At 41.9% G+C, this 19,121-nt stretch overlaps 1 protein-coding gene across 2 annotated transcripts in view; it reads right to left on the minus strand.

Annotated features, from left to right (window-relative positions):
• Window positions 1-18,061: 18,061 nt before the first annotated feature.
• The window catches only part of LOC126473152 (splicing factor 3B subunit 1), a 64,570-nt gene continuing 63,510 nt past the window's right edge, over window positions 18,062-19,121 (minus strand). For both annotated transcript variants that reach the window (XM_050100012.1, XM_050100013.1), the window contains one exon: window positions 18,062-18,677. In XM_050100012.1, coding sequence (XP_049955969.1) covers window positions 18,519-18,677 — 159 coding nt within the window. In that variant the 3' untranslated portion in view covers window positions 18,062-18,518. The remainder of the gene's footprint in view (window positions 18,678-19,121) is intronic.

The following is a 19,121-nucleotide window of genomic DNA, read 5'->3' on the forward strand; positions in this document are numbered from 1 at the left end:
AAGTCCGTCAACTGCACATACGGTTCACGTCCACGCTGTCGCGGCATGCTACCAGTGTTAAAGACTGCGATGGAGCTCCGTATGCCACGGCAAACTGGCTGACACTGACGGCGGCGGTGCACAAATGCTGCGCAGCTAGCGCCATTCGACGGCCAACACCGCGGTTCCTGGTGTGTCCGCTGTGCCGTGCGTGTGATCATTGCTTGTACAGCCCTCTCGCAGTGTCCGGAGCAAGTATGGTGGGTCTGACACACCGGTGTCAATGTGTTCTTTTTTCCATTTCCAGGAGTGTAGTTCCTGGGAACAGGAAACGGTCGGTCTCTCTTCCGAACGGCAGATCGGCCGGTCTCATTCCAGCCCTGGCCCCGTTCCCATCTGTCTCGGTCGCAGCTTTCTACTTATTGTTCTCGGGAACGGAAAATGGTCAGCCTCATTCCAGCCAAAATGGTCAGTCTCATTCCAGCCTCGGTCCCATTCCCGTCTGTCTTGGTGCCGGTCGCGGCTTTCTACTTATAGTTCCCGGGAAAGGGAAACGGTCGGTCTCGTTCCCGAACGGCTCGTCGGCCCCGTTCCCATGTGTCTCGGTCTCGCTCGCCCGGACTCGTCCTCCTTCACGTGGCCACTAATCGCAGTTCCACTGCCGACTGCTCATAGTTAGTTCAGTATCGAGTTGTTGTTCGTTTCGTTCGCTTCGCACGCCCATTCTAGATCCGTTTCAAATCTTTTCTGAACTCTGAACTTCTGTTTCTTTTCGTATTCTATTCAGCGTCCACGACCGGTAATTGAAATGTATTTCATGATTACGTAAATTACATAAGAATTACGTGGTTTGTAATACATACATCTTTTCAGGTAACAAAACGGCGTATCAGCTTACTCCACTATTTCGATAAACATTGAACAAATACTTGTAAAAAGGCAAGATTTTTTGTTATTACACATGCAAAGGGCGTCGGCACGGTACACATGAGTGGCCATTTTTCGTCTTTTTTTGATCCGAGGTAAAAGAGCATGTTCCTTGTCATGGAAGGCAGACCGACTTACAACCGAATGAAGCCCGTGCTTCGTAATCGAGTGCATGGTGTCACATTCTGTAAAGAGAATATGGTAACTCCTACGATATTATTTCAGTGGTACAGGGTGGCGCACGAAAAATCGGCCCCGAGTACTAGAGTGCTCATTGTCGCTTACCAGTCGACATCTATTGTTTAGAAGTTGTTTGCATTACCTTATTTGTTATTTCTTCACTGCCTAATTATTACATGTTGATCTATTCTGCTCGAAGCGGTCAACGAATCGTGCGTAATTGGCGAGTAGTCTGTATTCGGGGCCGGTTTTTCGTGAGCCACCTTATATTATTTCACTGCGATCAGCCACATAACGCTACAGTTGGCTAAACGAGATGTTTTGCAGAATTACGAAAATTACAAGTGTGTGAGAAATCTGTTATGAATAAAAATTCTGTACTCCAGGGGGGAGGCAAGTGCCCCCTCTTGGCACCTTCCATCTTCAGTCACATATGCTATTAATTTTCAGTTTTTCATAAGAACCATATACCAAGCATAATGAACGGTGAATGAGTAAAAACGAACGGTTCCTAAAGAAAGAGTTATCACCAGTGAACTAGTTCCCAAGGATGAACGACTTTGCCTGTCTCTAGTTGTCCCCCCCCCCCCCCCCCATCCCTCCCCTCTGGCTTGGATGCATGCCCTGAGATTCGGTTGGGAAGAGCGTCATAAAGCCTTTGTATTCTCTCCTGAGGCAAGCTAACCGACAACTGCTTCAATTGGTTCTTCATGTCCTGTGTACTGGCACTGGGGCAGTGCTAACATCCAAGCGGGTCCCACACATCGTCTGTTGGGGACAGAACTGGAGATATAGCTGGGCACAGGGATGCCTCAACGTCACGCAGGCAGTTTACAGGCACACGTGTTGTATGCGGACTAACATTGTCCAACTGAATAATTGTACCACGGTACTGTTGCACAAGAATTAACACGTGAGGATGCAGGATGTCCATGACATACTGTTATGCTGTCTGTCCGAGTCCTGTTGATCACCACCAGCCATGAGCTGAAGTCATACACAATGTTTCCCACACCATACTAGTAGCTGCACCACTGTTCCTCTCCAAAACATTGGAAGAATATGACGTCTGCTCAGGGCGCCACCATAGTCGCCAACAAACATTTGAAGACGCCTCCATTTTTGTCGAGCGTGAAATGCAAATCGTAGTCTTTTTGTGAAGCATCAACAACAGTAAAGCATTTTATACTCTCCGAAGCGATGAGCGCTAGCTGACGCTTTCGACAAGAGGGGTGAGGGAATACAGCGCCGTCACGGCAGCCATTGCCAATCACCAGCCAAGTTGGTCCTGGAGAGGTCTGGTGTATGCAGCGTCCAGAGGCAGACAGTCCGTCGAGAAATATTTTGCAGAAGTGTTATTCGGCGGAACTATTATTAGCGGTGTGTCAGGAAGTGAAATACAAGGGGTGTTCGATAAGTAACGCAACATGTTTTTTTTTCTCGGCCAATCTCACTTGAAAAAATACCCCTATAGTTTCATGACATTCTTTAAGGTAGCGACACTATAGTAGTCTTCAAAATAGCTTTGTTAAGTGAAATGCGTTCCAAGCAGAAAACTGTCACTGAATTTCTTTCGGCGGAAAACCACAGCATTATAGATGTTCATAGGCGCTTGAAGAATGTCTGTGGAGACCTGGAAATGAACAAAAGCACGGTGATTTGGGCAAGACGTCTTATCATCGCAACAAGATCGCGCAAACCTGTCCCGTCTGTCGCGTGCCAGCCGGCCGCACACAGCTGTGATTCGCGCAATATTGGAACGTGCGGACACTCTCATTCGAGGTGATCGATGGATCATAATCAGACACCTCACTGCTCAATGAACGTCTCTGTCAGCAGTGCTGACACACTCGTCCACCAGCAGGGGTACTGAAAGGTGTGTCCCCGCTGGGTTCGTCGCTGTCTGACAGTAAACAGCAACTGAGGGGCATCCGTGCGGAACTGCTTGTGCGTTGCGACGCCGATCGTGACAGTTTTTTGTCGAACATCGTCACAGGCGATGAAACATGTGTACATCACTTCGAACCAGAAACAAAACGGCAATCCGTGCAGTGGGGCCACACCGCCTATCCTTGCAGAAAAAGTTCAAACCTCTATCTTCAGCCGGTCATGGTAGCGGCCTCCTGGAACTCTGAAGAGATTATTGTGTTTGATGTTTTCCCTCATGGTGCGACGATCGAGTCTGAAGTCTCTTGTGCTGCCCTCAGTAGATTGAAGAAACGACTTCAGCATGTTTGTTGCCACAAAAATGCAAATGAACTTCTTCTGCTCCATGATAATACAAGGTCGAGAAGAAGTCACTAAATTTTATTGGACTATTCTTCTTCATCCGCCCCACAACCTCGACCTTGCACCTTCCGACTACCATGTGTTTGGCTCAATGAAGGATACATTCCGCAGGAAACTGTACACGGATGATGGGGGAGGGGGGGGGGGGTTACTGATGCAGCAAGACGTTGGCTCTGACGTCAACCAGTCGAGTGGTACCATGCGGGCATAGATGACTCACCCCCCTTCCCCCCGCCCAGTAAGATGGTCTAAGGCCGTCACATTGAATGGAAATTATCTGGGAAAATAAAGTTTTGCAGCCAAAAGAGTGGGGAATAGTATGGTGGTCTCGAATCAACCTGCCTTCAGAAAAAAAATTGTTGCATTAGTTGTTAAACTGTCCTCGTACATTGTACCTGTGCTCAGGATTTCAGCATTCAGACGAAAGACGCTATAAAAATTTCGGCACCAAGCGGTTTCGATCGAGAGACATTACTTTCAAACGACAAGCTGTTTACCGCTACTGTTTCTAATTTTGTTCGTTACTGTTCTCATCATTCGTTATGGGCGGACGTCACACGACGTCCCCTGAAGTTCATAGCTGACAAGGGAACCTCTCCATCGCACCCCCTCAGATTTAGTTATAAGTTGGCACAGTGGATAGGCCTTGAAAAACTGAACACAGATCAATCGAGAAAACAGGAAGAAGTTGTGTGGAACTATGAAAAAAATGAGCAAAATATACAAACTGAGTAGTCCATGCGCAAGATATGCAATACCAAAGAGAATGTGAGCTCAGGAGCGCCGTGGTCCCGTGCTTCAAGTCTTCCCTCGAGTGAGAAGTTTATTTTCTTTATTTTCGCAAAGTTGTGATCTGTCCGTTCGTTCATTGACGTCTCTGTTCACTGTATTAAGTTTAGTGTGTCTGTTTTGCGACCGCACCGCAAAACCGTGCGATTAGTAGACGAAAGGACCTGCCTCTCCAATGGGAACCGAAAACATTTGATAGCAAGGCCATAGGTCAACCGATTCCTCCACAGGAAAACACGTCTGATATATTCTATATGACGCTAGTGACGGCATGTGCGTAACATGACAGGAATATGTTGTCGACCCACCTAACTTGTACACTCGGCGAATGGGTAAAAAGATTCTTCTACCTTGCCCGATTTAGGTTTTCTTGTGGATGTAATAATCACTCCCAAAAAAGTGATGAAAACATAAGACTACCAATCCAGCACCGCTACACCACGAGCACAGATGTAACAATTCGAACAGAAGCCAAGATTTCCTTCAGGAACTGCCGCATCCCACGGAGTTATCAGACTGTGCAGATAGCAAGCCTCATAGAATTAGCAGCATGGCCAGGTTATTTGTCCCATGTCATGCTCGGTGCAGACTTAGACTCTTTGGCAGGTGTCTGCCGGCCAGGTTTTATGTCAAACAGCTTACTGCAGCTCTATGTGGATTTTTTACGATAGAGAACCCACACCCCCACCACAAGCCCGGTGAGATACGTACTAATTTCGGAGAGCAAGAGAATATCAGTCCCACTAATTAACGTAAGATACCAACAGTCGTTGCAGATCAGAGAAAGAGTAGTAGTAGTAGTAGTAGTAGTAGTAGTAGAGGGGTTTTGTGGGCGCACGACAGCAAGGTCTTCAGCGCCCGTTCAGTATCATAGTGAGACGGGTGTCAAGAAAAAAAAGCTCAGAATATTTACATAAAACGGAACATAAAACACGGGAAACAATCATCGGAAAAGATGTGCTCACCCACACCGAAGCGTGGGATGAAGCAGGGCGTCAGCAGTAAAACATGGACAACACAGGAAGAAAACGAGAGAGGGGGCTAAAACAATGTAGCAGATGGAAGTGGCTGGCTGACCGCAAGGAAAAAAAGGGAGGAGTCAGCCACTCTGCAATACACTAAAACCTCCAGCCTAAAAGTTTAGGCCAGAGTCCAGACACATCACAAAACTTAAAAACCCTAGACACACACGTCTCATCATTAGCTAAAACACAGGGCAGATCACCATCAACTTGTGCTTCTGCCCTTGCATCACGGTATAAAATGCAGTCTGTTAAAATGTGGCGGACAGAGATGTGCACACCACAAGCGTCACAAAACGGAGGATCCTCCCGCCGTAATAAATAGCCATGCGTCAGAGGACAGTGCCCGATCCGAAGACGTGTGAGGGCCACCTCTTCCTGCCTGAGCAACCGACAGGAGGAACGCCACGGCCGAGTGGTTGACTTTACCGACCGCAGTTTATTGGCCGTCACCGCCAGCCATTCGTCCTCCCACAACTCCATGCACTTCCTGTGGAGTGCAGCGATGACTGACTGCAAGGGGATAGGACACTGGACCACATCCTGCTCTCTGCAGGCCTCCTTGGTAGCCCGATCAGCCTGTTCATTGCCCCATATGCCGACATGACCAGGCACCCAGCAGAAGGCTACCTCTTTACCCCGCTGTTGGAGCAAGTACAGTTGGCTATGTATCAGCTGGACCATCTCTTCAGTCGGGTACAGGTTCTGCAGCGATTGTTAGGCACTAAGAGAATCGGAGCAGAGAAGAAATCGATCGCCCCGAACACGATGCATCTGCTCCAGTGCCGTCAGGATCGCGTGGAGCTCCGCTGCGAAAACGGTATATTCAGCAGGGAGGCGAATCCGGGTAACATGGTCAGGGAACACCACAGAACAGCCAAGGAAATTCTCCTGTTTGGAGCCATCAGCGTAAACGACAGTGAAACCGTGATGCACATCTAAAATGTTAAAAAAAAGTGACTGGAATGTAAAATCTGGCGTGCCATCCTTCTTAAAACGAGTCAAATCTAAAATAAGTTTGGGTCTCCGGAGGAGCCAAGGTGGAGATCTGCTCCAACCGCGACGTAAAACACGAAGACCAGCCATAGACATTGCAGCGAGGCAATCCTGTGCGCGAATCCCATAGGGCTGCGTCGCACGTTGCCGGTTATGAAATAACCGTGCCAGAGGAGGCTGAGCAACAGTATGGTATGCAGGTGTGTATGGTGTGGACAAAGTTTTATACGCCTGGCATACCGTAAGTAGCCGTCGCCGCATATGAAGTGGCGGTTCACCAGCCTCTGCACAGAGGCTTGGTATGGGGCTAGTGCGGAATGCCCCAGTGGCCAACCGCAGCCCTTCATGGTGGACAACGTCCAAAATCTTTAACTACGAAGGCCTCGCAGACCCATACACCGTGCACCCATAATCGAGCCGAGATCGCACAAACGCCCTGTAAAACTGGAGCAGACAAGTCCTGTCAGCTCCCCATGTACTGTGGCTAAGACATTTTAAAATGCTTAAAGCCTGAAGCGACCGCCGTTTCAGGTCTTTAAGATGAGGTAACCACGTGAGCCTCGAGTCAAAAATGAGCCCCAGAAATCTCACCGTGTCTTTAAAAGAAAGAATAGTGTCCCTCAAGCGCAACTCAGGAAAGGTGAAAATCGAACGAGAACGGTTAAAAAGAAAACATACAGACTTCTCGGTGGAAAACTTAAATCCACTCTTCAGCGCCCAGTCATCCAAACGCCTAATCGTAAGTTGCAACTGACGAGTTGTCGTTGCAAGGCTTGAAGAAGAGCAGAACAAAGAGAAATCATCCACAAACAAAGAACACTGGACAGGACTTTTCACCATGGACGTAAATCATTTCTTCAGCAACAATTAATTGCAGGAGCATCCCAGAATTTGTCTTACTCATAAATGGTATAATGCCCACGTACACAGAAAACTGGATGGAACCGAAAGTGAGTAGCACCAGAATTTTAACTTGCAATTAGAAATGAAATGACAATGTGGTATTGTTGGCTGGGAAGCCCCGTCTGGGAAGTTCGGCTGCCAAGTTGCAAGTCTTATTTCAGGTGATGCCACATAGGGCGACTAAAGTGTCGGTGAGGATGAAAGGATGATGAGGACAACACAACACCCAGTCCACTAGTGGAGTAAATCTCCAACCCGACCGGAATCGAACCGAAGCGAAGCCTGCTTTCTGCACGGTAGGCAAACACATTACCACTCAGCTAAGGATGCAGACACTTCCAATTAGATGTATATTGGAAAGACAGGCTGGTCACTAATGGTGGTTGTGTGTGTATAGTCATAAATAATGCGGTAATATCTAGTGAAGTTAGTATATATTCCAAATGTGAGTTAATTTAGTTGATGATGAGTATTGAAAATGGACCAGGCAGAGTTGTTTTAAGAAACATATGCCGCTGGAAACTTAGTTGGACAACATTTCATTTAAAACTTACAGGAGATCGCACATAAATTTCCTGATCTGTTGTAGTATTAGAGGGGGTTTAAACTTAGACTGAGATACTTGCATGATTAAGGTGGGTGGCATGGAGAGGGCTTCATGGGATATTGTTCCAAATGCCTCATTCAAAAACTGCCTCGACGACTTAGTAGAACAACTGACTCGTGAAGGAAACATATAGGGGCGTCAGAAACAGCCCGAAAAGCTTGTAAGGCTGTTGCAGCGTAAGTTGCACTGTGAAACAATTGTTAAGAAAAAATTTGATGCGTTGCACCGTTTGAGAGTTAACTTGCATTGAAATGAGTAATAAAATATCTCAACGAAAGTATTTGTATTTTTAGAGCATGTTGATGACAAGAACAGCACTAAAATCAATGGTTAAAAAATAGGAACGTAGCGTTTATGATGTGATAGTTACTAATAATTAGTCGTTTTCTACTGTAGAACTTGAACCTAAATAGATATTGTTAAGACATTTTTTCATTGTCTTATTTAATCTTGTTATTCTCACTGTGTATCATCTGGAAATGTGTATATGGAAATGCTTCTCTGGTGAAAAAGCCAGAAATCTATAAAGATGTAACAAATAAAAAATAATTTCATCTTTGTGTGGTAAGACAGGTTTAATAGTGTCCAGTTTATGGCCCATAATGAATGTCGGTTTTTTTAGGAAGAGATTGCGTGTCGTGTTAGATGACTTTTTGTGTTTACGAAAGACAGCAGCCAGGTCGCGTGCCATTCTGCCGTGAATAAGTACGATACATCAGGCTGGTTTCACGTAGCATCTACCCATCGAAATTGGATTTCCAGTAACTAAAAGTCGCCTTCTGTATGAAACTAAATCCCGCTGAAAGTAAACACAGTTAATACATTAGCTAATAATGGTTATTTTCTTAGGTAAAAATAAATTTTTCCCTACTACGAAAACATTAAAAAAGTTGGATTACGCGTGATTCATATACTTCAAAATTAAAACGATCAGTTACATTTGGAACTGACGGATTTGCTTACGTGTGGCGACGGTGACAGCACTGAAAATTTTTTTTTGTTGGGAAAATAAGACTTAAGTTCTGTTCACATAAGAACAAAATACCACAATCTGGTAAAGTGTATGTAACAACTTCCAAAGTAGTGAACTGACAAATTTCAGTACCGTATGATAGTTTGTATTAGATTGAATTAGGGTACTACTGAGGAAACAAAAAGAATTTAGTAGTATGGTCAGTCCTACCATTAACCAGGAACTGGTAAAAATAAAGATGGAACTGGACAGTGTTAGCAATGACAAAGTACTTGCAGATGGTGGACATACTAGCAGATACAGTGGTTAGCACACTGGACTCGCATTCGGTAGGACGACGGTTCAAAAAAATGGCTCTGAGCACTATGCAACTTAACCTCTGAGGTCATCAGTCACCTAGAATTTAGAACTAATTAAACCTAACTAACCTAAGGACATCACACACATCCATGCCCGAGGCAGGATTCGAACCTGCGACCGTAGCGGTCGCTCGGCTCCGGACTGGAGCGCCTAGAACCGCACGGCCACTCGGACCGGCTTATACGACGGTTCAATCCCGCGTCCTGCCACCCTGATATACGTTTTACGCGATTTCCCTAAATGGCTCCAGGTAAATGCCGGTATGTTTCCTTTGAAAGGGCATGGCCGACTTCCTTCCCTAATCCGATGAGACCGATTACCTCACTGTTTGGTCTCTTCCCCCAAACAACCCTACCCAAACGTACTAGCAGAGAGAGAGTGAAAACAATAGCCATCAGGTAGCGCCACCGGTAAGCAGTGACAGTGTGCTTGAGATTACGTGCTCATTTTGCGAATCCACATCAGTAGTGATCAAATTAGAGACTGAGACTACAATTTTCGATCGGCAAAACGCTCAACAAAATCGAACAATGCGGGTGGAACATCAACCTTCTGGGTCTGAAACCACGAAAATGTTTAAGAACATGACCATCAACATGATCACAATGAATCGCAATATCAGGGTTCCACAAACCAATATGTTATGACTAATATATTATGACACACATTCAAAGTGATACTAAAATTGAGAACTGGAAAATAAAATCTCTGATCTAGATGAAAACTTAACAACCAGGATAGATGTGAATTTGGCTATACTGAATCTGCAGAGCCAAAAGGTTAATGAACAAAGTACTTCCAATTCTTCAGTAAAAGATGAAGTAACAAATTCAAGAACCAAGTGACAGGTATCAGCGATAGATCTCATACTGAAATACAAATGATAGAAGGAAGAGTAGAACTGATGCTAGGGAATACACTGCAGGAAATCGTTTCATTAAGAAAGTCGAATTGTGGACAAAGTGGAAACTAACTTTATAGCTCTTTGTCACAAAAGTACAAACCAGTTTCACAAAAGTACAAGAAAGAGTAGGTGATATGACTGACTACATACGTAAATTTGTAATGAAATAAATTCATTACGCATGGAATGGCAAAATAAACGAGTTGTACTCCTCTAGTTTTTCAAAAATCAGACCTATTGAGCAAAGAGAAGAACTCGGGTCTCAAAAGAAGCAAAGAAGCTGAATCCGGCGGATTCCATAAGGAATTGCGAAAGAGAGCTACCAACTAAGATGAGAGGACCAAAAGAAAATTAATTTAGGAGGAGGAGGAGGAGATTAGTGTTTAACGTCCCGTCGACAACGAGGTCATTTGAGACGGAGCGCAAGCTCGGGTGAGGGAAGGATGGGGAAGGAAATCGGCCGTGCCCTTTCAAAGGAACCATCCCGGCATTTGCCTGAAGCGATTTAGGGAAATCACGGAAAACCTAAATCAGGATGGCCGGAGACGGGATTGAACCGTCGTCCTCCCGAATGCGAGTCCAGTGTGCTAACCACTGCGCCACCTCGCTCGGTATTAATTTAGGAATTGATGCATGACAAGCAGTGCAAAGAGATAGCATTCGAACTTCGACATAAAAAGTATAATGTTCTTGGAGTTCAAAGAGAAGTTTCTACAGTAGTTTTGGCCTGTTCTTCATGATGCAAGAAATTCTGAAGGTGGTGGTAGTATTAGTATCATAAGGTGTGTACATGATGAAGCAAAATCACGCGAGACTGACAGTATTTTTGCTACCATAGAAAATCTTAAATATTCAATATCAATGCAGAATAAAGAGGAAGATTACAAGTTGATTCTAATGAGGATGACAACAACAAAAAAAACTTTATGAGGGTATGAGACCTAAATGATGAAATAGGAGCTGAAAAGAAGGGTTATTTAAAATGCTAATAGCGCATAAAAAAGGTTTTTCAAATACACTGGGAAGGGTAGTTTGTTACGAAAATACCTTGAATGTGACAGCACATGAACCATTTTTCAGACCACTTTATACCATTTTTATATCCAAGAATACTGAGGAAATAGAGCAAATGACTGAGTGAGGAGGTACTGAATGCAACATTAGAAAATGTAACGGTCCTAATGCTTGTGAGTAAAAGAGAGATTATGTGGATGTTTGTGATGTGAGAGTACTAAACAAAACAGTAAAATGAAAGGCTGATCATCCTGAAGATCCTGACAAGTTACTCAAAAAAATTTCATAATACACATTGTATGACCTATGTAGATTTGAACTCTGGATGCTGACAGGTAGTCCTGGATCCAGAATCATGGAAGTATACTGCATTTCTTCTTGATGGCAAGTGCTATCATTATGAAGTTGAACACTTCGGATTGAACATTTCTGTTTCAGTATTTATTAGAGTACTAGATCAAATACTGGGTAATGAATTAAATTTTCAAACATCTGTGTACATTGGCGATGTAATGACTGCCACTAAAACCTGGCAGAGGCATTTAATAGTTTTGGACAAGGTGTTAAAGTTTTGATGCTGAGCTTGAAGAATGATGCTGAGCTTGAAGAATGATGCTGAGCTTGAAGAAATGTGATTTCATGAACAAAATAATGAAGTTCCTGGGACACATTATAATGGTAAATGCAGAGAAAAAGATTCTGAGAAGGCTATAAGAAACTGTTCTAGACCAAAGTCAAGTAAGCAATTAAAGGCCTTTCTACGCCTGTGTTCCTTTTACCACAAATATGTAAACAACCAAGTGTTTAATAGCCTTATGTGAACCATTTGTTTAAAAAGAACAGCTCTTTCATTTGGACAAAGGAGTGCAATGTAACCTTCAATAATTTAAAAGAGAATTTGGCTAGAGAAATTCAGTTATGTCACACAAATTTAAGTGAGCCATTCCACATGGTGACAGTTTGGATTTTGAGTTAGAAGTGTCTGTATTTCAGAAGAAAGAAATAGATGGCAAGGTAGTATAGGAACCTGTTGCTTTTGCCGGTTGTACCTGGAGTAAGTTTCAGAAAAATTACACCCTGTCTGAGGAGGAGGCAATAGCCATTGTCTGTGGGTTCAGGAAGTTCAAGATTTACTTTTGGGGAAATAAAATCATAATACACACAGACTACCAAACACTGACTTTTCTAAAGGGTTGTTGACTGTTACATAAGCCTCATGAGATGGGTGCTGTGCTTTTAACAGTATGACATGGATGTTAGATATGTTGAGGATACAGGAAACTATGTTCCTGGTGCATTGTCGAGATTAACCAGGAACGATGAGATTCTGAATAGAATTCAGGAAAATTCTGGCTTAGTTATTTTAAAGCTGTAGAAGGTAAGGATGTAATAAGAAATATTTGCAAGAATATGCAGATGATTTGAAATTGGTGAAGGTCAAATTTGACGATGCTGATGCCATCAATGCTAGAACTTATTATAAAATATACAAAGGGGTGTTGTATCCATAGAAAGAAGTTAACCCAGGAATATGGAGCACCAGTTGGGCATCACAATTTGACTGAGGCGATGGATTGTTTTCATCTGTCATATGGCCATTGTGGATCCAAAAAAAGAAAAAAAATTACTATAAGTTGGAGTGTATAACCTTTAATAATCTAATAAGGAGATTAATGCGGAGGATTAAATTCTGCAACACTTGTCAAAATTCCAAAGTTATGAACGCCACAAACAGAGATTCTATACAAACAATTAAACCAGACAACATGTCAGATATAATCACCTTAGGTATTTTCGGATAATTACCAACGATATCAAGTAACTTTTCGTACTTTTTAGTGGTTGTGGAACTTTTTTCTAAATTTGTAAAGCTGTACCCATCGAGGAAAGCGACAGGCAGGGCAGTATATCAGGGTGTATACGTGGACAAGGAAAAAAAAAAATTCCCGGATTTGTCCCAGATCTCCCGGTTAAAAACATACTTTCTCCCTGACGAAAATACACTTTTTTCCGTGTTAAGTGACAGTATACTCTTCCTCAGCACTGTAAAAGTCATGTCCTTTGAATGTTTACGGTTTTATATACCGACGTTGAATTTCCCGGCACTTTAGTAAACGAAACTCAGGGGGAAAAACACGTTTTGACAGACCTTCGGCAACATGTACGCTGCATATTTTCGTATTACGAAGGTATACATTTGAATTCCACCAAATAACACGTCACTTTCCGAAGCATTGAAATTGAGATTTCGATGTGTTTTTGTAAGCCAGTCATAGCTCATTCATGTGATCCTGCCAGCTGATGACAGCAATAGGACATGTGATGTAGTCAGCCAATAGCAAGATCACTCTTAAGTAGCGCGAATACACAAACAAGAAAAGTTAATGGCTTAAATTAATATACATAGCATTCACATATAATATTGGTCTCTAAGATTAATAAGTTGGAAGAGAAGCTAAGCTTCCACATATAATGTTGATCTTTTTTGCTCGTGTTGCACTTTAAGATACACACACAAATGTGCCAGTAAAATTTTTAATAACGACGCAAATGTCTCATCTTCTGGGCTCGAAATACTTCTCAATGGTCGTCCTCAAAGAGTTGATTTTTAAATGAGAGTCAAACGCTTTGTGATTTAAGAAATTCCTAGTACATTCTCGCACATAATTCATCTCGCGTAAAAGGAAATCTGCTTTGTATGTAACGCTTTTCAAACCACCATTCGCAATATTTTCCCGCGACCTGTTATAAATAGGTTCGTTTCAGCAGTTGCAAGAAAGCGCCAGATAACTGGCGTCACCGCGCTTGCGCAGCTACGATGAGGCAGGAAGCCCATATGTTCGTACGTGTGAAACATTAAAAGATCTTACATTATGTCATAAAAGAAACAAGACATCGAAGGATACTTCAATAGCGTCAGGATTTCGCGAACCATACTAAAGTGCATAATTCGGCTTAAAATGCACATCCGTATGTAAATTTTCTTGGAGTACCAGTACTCATGTTTGGTTCTTTATTACAGCCTAATGCCATACGTGCACTTGAAATGCAGCTAACAGTTGATACTAGCCAATAGTGTGAAATTAAACACTTCGTTTCAAATAAATTGACTGCCTCAGTAGAAAGGATAAATAGAAGCCAAATCTCTTTAGCAAACCAGCAAAAATAACTTCATTGTTCTGTAAAGCGATTAATGCTTGACTGTCATAGGTGGAAATAAAATCTGAAACTATTAACATATTTTAGTCTGCCGTAATTATGCGAACGTATTTTAATTCATTTGATAGCCCCCGGGCCACAAAAATCCATTTTGTTATCATTTAACGTGAGAGCAATAAACAAAGAGGAAACAACAAAATCACTGAACGTAAACACAGCTCACGTGGAGAGGACCCACCTCCCCACAACTCTGACTGCTCTGTGCATCAGAGCCGGATCTACGATATTTCCGAACCAGGCCAATATTAAGTAGTGGTGCCTAGCCACACTTCCATAACCAGAAGCGGGACAAGGTATTAATCATACGGGACTCAACTGCGCATGCGCAAGAACCCGCCCGTAAACTGCTCAAACTAATCTAATTTAAACAGTTGTCACGTCACGCTCATCGGAGGCAATTTGTTGTTATAAAGCATTGCTTAGTGTTCCTAAAGCCTTTGACACACTTTACTGTTGGCAGACGCTTGTATGAGCACTGTTTTGTTGTTGTATACGGTGCATTTCCTTTGCAACTTAAATTTTCTTTTCTTTTTTTTTTCTCCCGTTCAAGTTTTGTTGCTGCAGTATCATTCTGCAGTAGTGGGATACAATAAAGATCCTTTGTTAGAGTATTGGTCTTACCAGTCAAAATCACAAAAATTTAACTGAAAACTAAAACAATGAAAAATTCCCGGAATTCTAAACAATTCCCGGGTTTTTCCTGGTTTTCTCCCGGATGGAAAAATTCCCGGGTTTATCCTGGATTGTATACACCCTGTATATAATAAAATGAACATGGCCTATTATGTGAACACAGGTAAACCAAAGAGAGTGTTATCTGATAAACATACTCAATTTTGCTCAGACCAATGGGAAGATAGTATGGCAGACAACCAAGTACAGGCTGTGAATATATTCACTTACCACCTATCAAGTGTTCCAGCTAAGAGACTTGTTGCCAGCAAAACCGCAGATCTTTGAGTATGTAACAGAGTTTGAACAAAGCATGAACATGTTAAACAATAAAAGTATAGGTTTTACTTGAAGGAATATTAAAAATAGAGAAATTAAAATGACTAGTGGAACATTTGCTAGATTTACTTCCTTGCAAAGAAATTATGATAGACAAGAAGAAAAACAACTACGTAGCGACAATATGCTAAAATAAGCTGAAGGTAGGATTCATCAGCATGGCGAGAATCTGAAATTTCCAATGTTCAAAGTAGGTGATTTAGTTCTCATGATGAATCATGAAAAAATCAAGTGAAATTAATCAAAAGATTAGCAAGTTCAAATTCACTTGTAATGGAGCAAACAAGATTTTGAATTTCCCTCATGCTAATGCTTACATTTTGGTGTGGAAACTGGGTACAATATTATCTAGCCCAGGCGTGGGCAAAAGGTGCTCTGCAGGCCACATATGGCCTGCTAATGGCTTTTGTGAGGCCCACCAAGATTGTCAGAATTTTTATGTAACAATTTATACCTTTTCTGAAATTCAAAGTTCGCTATTGCTTGGAATCATTTCAGAAGGTACGGTGTTCTGCTAACCTCTGCTTCCACAAAGTGGTTTTGTCAGAAAAAAGGCACCCAAATGTTGCCCTGATAGTTCTGCCAGTGGGAATACTTTGTGCAATTTTCATCTGATGTACACCACATACTCTATGTCAATAACATCTCCTCCAACTGTCTCAGTCACTCCTGTGTTCTCAGCCCTCCATTACATTACGAGGCCCCAACCTACAAGTGGCCAAAACTATTGCCTACTGCTGGTCTAGCCTATAAGTGCAGTAAATACCTCCCTGCCAAGTTTCAGGATTGAGTCAAATGTTACTTAAAGTGATCCCACCCTTTACTAAACTAAGCTGACTGTTATCCTGACTACTGAATAAACTCATTGCCACTTGTGTTGAAACATGATCATGGAGCTATAGACTGGTACAGCTGAGACAACATGTCTCCAGAAAAGAAGATAAAAATCCTCGTGGCCGAGACAGAACTCGTGCAAGCACAAAATATGAATTTTAGACAAGGTAACGATGGGAAGGGAGGTGGGAATGCATGTTACACTACAGAATAATCAGGGTTTCTCCTTAGATTTGCAAAGAAGCACAATCAATTTTTTATTGAGTTCACTTAACTATTAATTTTGCACTTCTTAAAAAAACAAGAAGTCCAGTGCGAAAAAAATACAAAGATGGCGATTAAATGAAATAGAAATGCAGTTCTCTAGTCATCGTGGAGCTTACAGAAATTACCAAGAGCTGGAAGAATTCGGTGCTTGTCACGTATATAAACAGTCTGAGCACAACTTTTGGACCCCACTGTGGCCCACATGGACACACAAGTTCTTGCAAAAAATCAAATGTACTGGTTGCCATGATTTGAACACATAATAAACCTAACATGGGTATACAAAACAGCTCACAGCTTGCACAAAAACAGATTCAAAAAGTGTTTTTCACTCAACCGGTTGTTCTGTGTGGGTTCTCAGTAATGTTAACATGCATGTGCACTCAAGCAAGTGCTGTGCTCCTCTAGCAAGGGGGTCGATGGATTCAGTGGCCATGTAGGCCAAAGGCAGAATTAAACAGCCTACGAAAAACTGACTACAGAAATGCACAGTGCAAGGTGATCTGATCTGGTATGACTGGGAAATGATGAGGGTTTGAACATGACGAATTAAAGCACTGTGACATGGTACTGCAAGTTTTATATTTAATGGTCTAACATGAGACTGAAAGGCAGACTCTCCAAAGAGACTAAAACATGAAAGAACTGACTGCAGCACAAGTACTATTAGATGAAGGAAAAGCCATCTGGTCCTGTGGAGGAGAGCTGAGTGCCTATGGAGCTACTTACCAGAAAGTTCACTCAAGATCATCAGTGCAGCAATCAGGAATCATATCGTAGAACTTGTGTCCAGAAACACTGTATGGTTCTTCTCATTCCCACCGCACATCACTAGCACAGCAGAAATTAAAATGACCACTTCGCATCAACACATGGGAGCTGGTTGTGAGGATGGGAGAAAAGAAGACATTCCTATTGCCTAGGGTGCATCATAGCATGAGCACTTTGGAGACTGTCGTAACAATCATCATATTTCACAAACTGTTCAAGATATCAAAATGGGGTTGTCTGCAAATGACAGTACAGAAAAGGCACATATGTTGTATGATAAAACAATGAATACTTTATTCGTAGACATATGGAAGTAACTGCAGAGAGAGGTTGGTTACTCAGGACCCATACAGACATCAATAGCACTGTAGGAAAACCCAAGCATCTCACTTATACATGTTCACAGCACCTGGGAAATGGCAGAGTAGGGCGTGTATACACATCTACAGCAGCAAAAGGGTTAAAACAAGCACCAATTTTGTAATAAATGTAATAAATTAGTAACATTCTTTGCAACTGCTATGCAAGAAGTAATATTTACAAGCGTATACTAAAGAAAGAGTAGGTAAGAAGAATAAAGACATGTGAAGGTGTTACAGGAAAGTAACATCACGATGTGGCAACTGCTGCAGGACCAACATTTTGAATTTGTACAGATAATAGGCTTTTTATTATCTCCCATCCACATTTTCACACAGACATTGACGTACACGCCACGTTATACGCCATAATTCATAATATGAAGAACAGCACTGTGGGAGGCAAGTGAGGCGACAACTTTGTATGTTCTTGCATATTGGCTGGGTGGCGTGATTCAAATGAATACCCAATAACATTTTAAAATAATCATACACTGGGAAAGACTAAAACCATACACCAAGTAAGACTTCAGTCAGCAGAATATGTGAAGTTGGAGGAAGTACGTAAACAGGATTTTGAAAAGAGCACGTGATAAATAGGTCTGTTAAATGCACACATTAAAATATTAATTAAATTTACTGAGAAAAAAATAGAAGTTGTATCAAGACTTTATTCAACAAAAATCAAAATAATTCCTATTTTACATTCACATAAAATAATTAATAGTGTGCGAAACTGCTGCACAACAGCACTTTTACAAAAGTAAATAGAATTCTATAGTATGGCAAAATTTACATAAATATATACGAGTCACTGTAAACTATACCAGGAATTTTTGGTACGTCACAATGCCCTATCTCACACACACACACACACACACACACACACACACAGAGAGAGAGAGAGAGAGAGAGAGAGAGAGAGAGAGAGAGAGAGAGAGAGAGAGAGAGAGAGAGAGAGAGAGAACACAAGTTATTTTTTAAAAAACTCCAAAAAACACAACACAGCTTACATATTCACACGCAGACATACATACGTTCATGCGGCATTCAGGAAATATAAGATACTGAGTAATGGCTTTGTACAAGAGAAAATAAGGAATGAAAGATGTGGCTAAAGAACATAGTCAAGTTCATAGCGGATGTACTGGTTCTTTGGATCATTTTGGATTCGAGGATATCCAGCTACAAGTGCATCTTGTCCACCAATATAAAGTGAGTTGTAGATCTTCCAATAAACATCACGGACCTTACGAGCTGGATGGAAGAGACCCTGCGGAAATACAAAAACAATGAGGAATGTTTGTGTTACCCAGAAAGGCAACCAAAACCATTGGGCAAAAAATGGATCAATATTTAGTTCTGATTTGTTTTCCAAAATCAGAATTAGTAAGTTTTGCACATCACAGTTAAAAACCATTTAAACGTATGATTTCTATATTGACTATTCAATTCCACTGTTCTTTAGAACTGGTTATTAAATAATTACTGTAAAGCTCGTGTTGTGTGTGTCTGCAATATACAGGGTGTTTCAAAAATACTTTTACAAACTTTGCAGACAGGTTCCTTTCACCCAAACAAGAAAAAAGTTCATATAAACACGTCTGAAAATCCTTTGTTTCAGAGTTATTAATGGAAGTCTACAATCAGAGGATTGGAATTCATCAACACAAACTGATAATAAATGCTTGAAATGTCGTCGTCTTGTTTCTAAACA

The sequence above is a fragment of the Schistocerca serialis genome, chromosome 4 (genome assembly GCF_023864345.2).
Source record: "Schistocerca serialis cubense isolate TAMUIC-IGC-003099 chromosome 4, iqSchSeri2.2, whole genome shotgun sequence".
NCBI lineage: Eukaryota > Metazoa > Arthropoda > Insecta > Orthoptera > Acrididae > Schistocerca > Schistocerca serialis.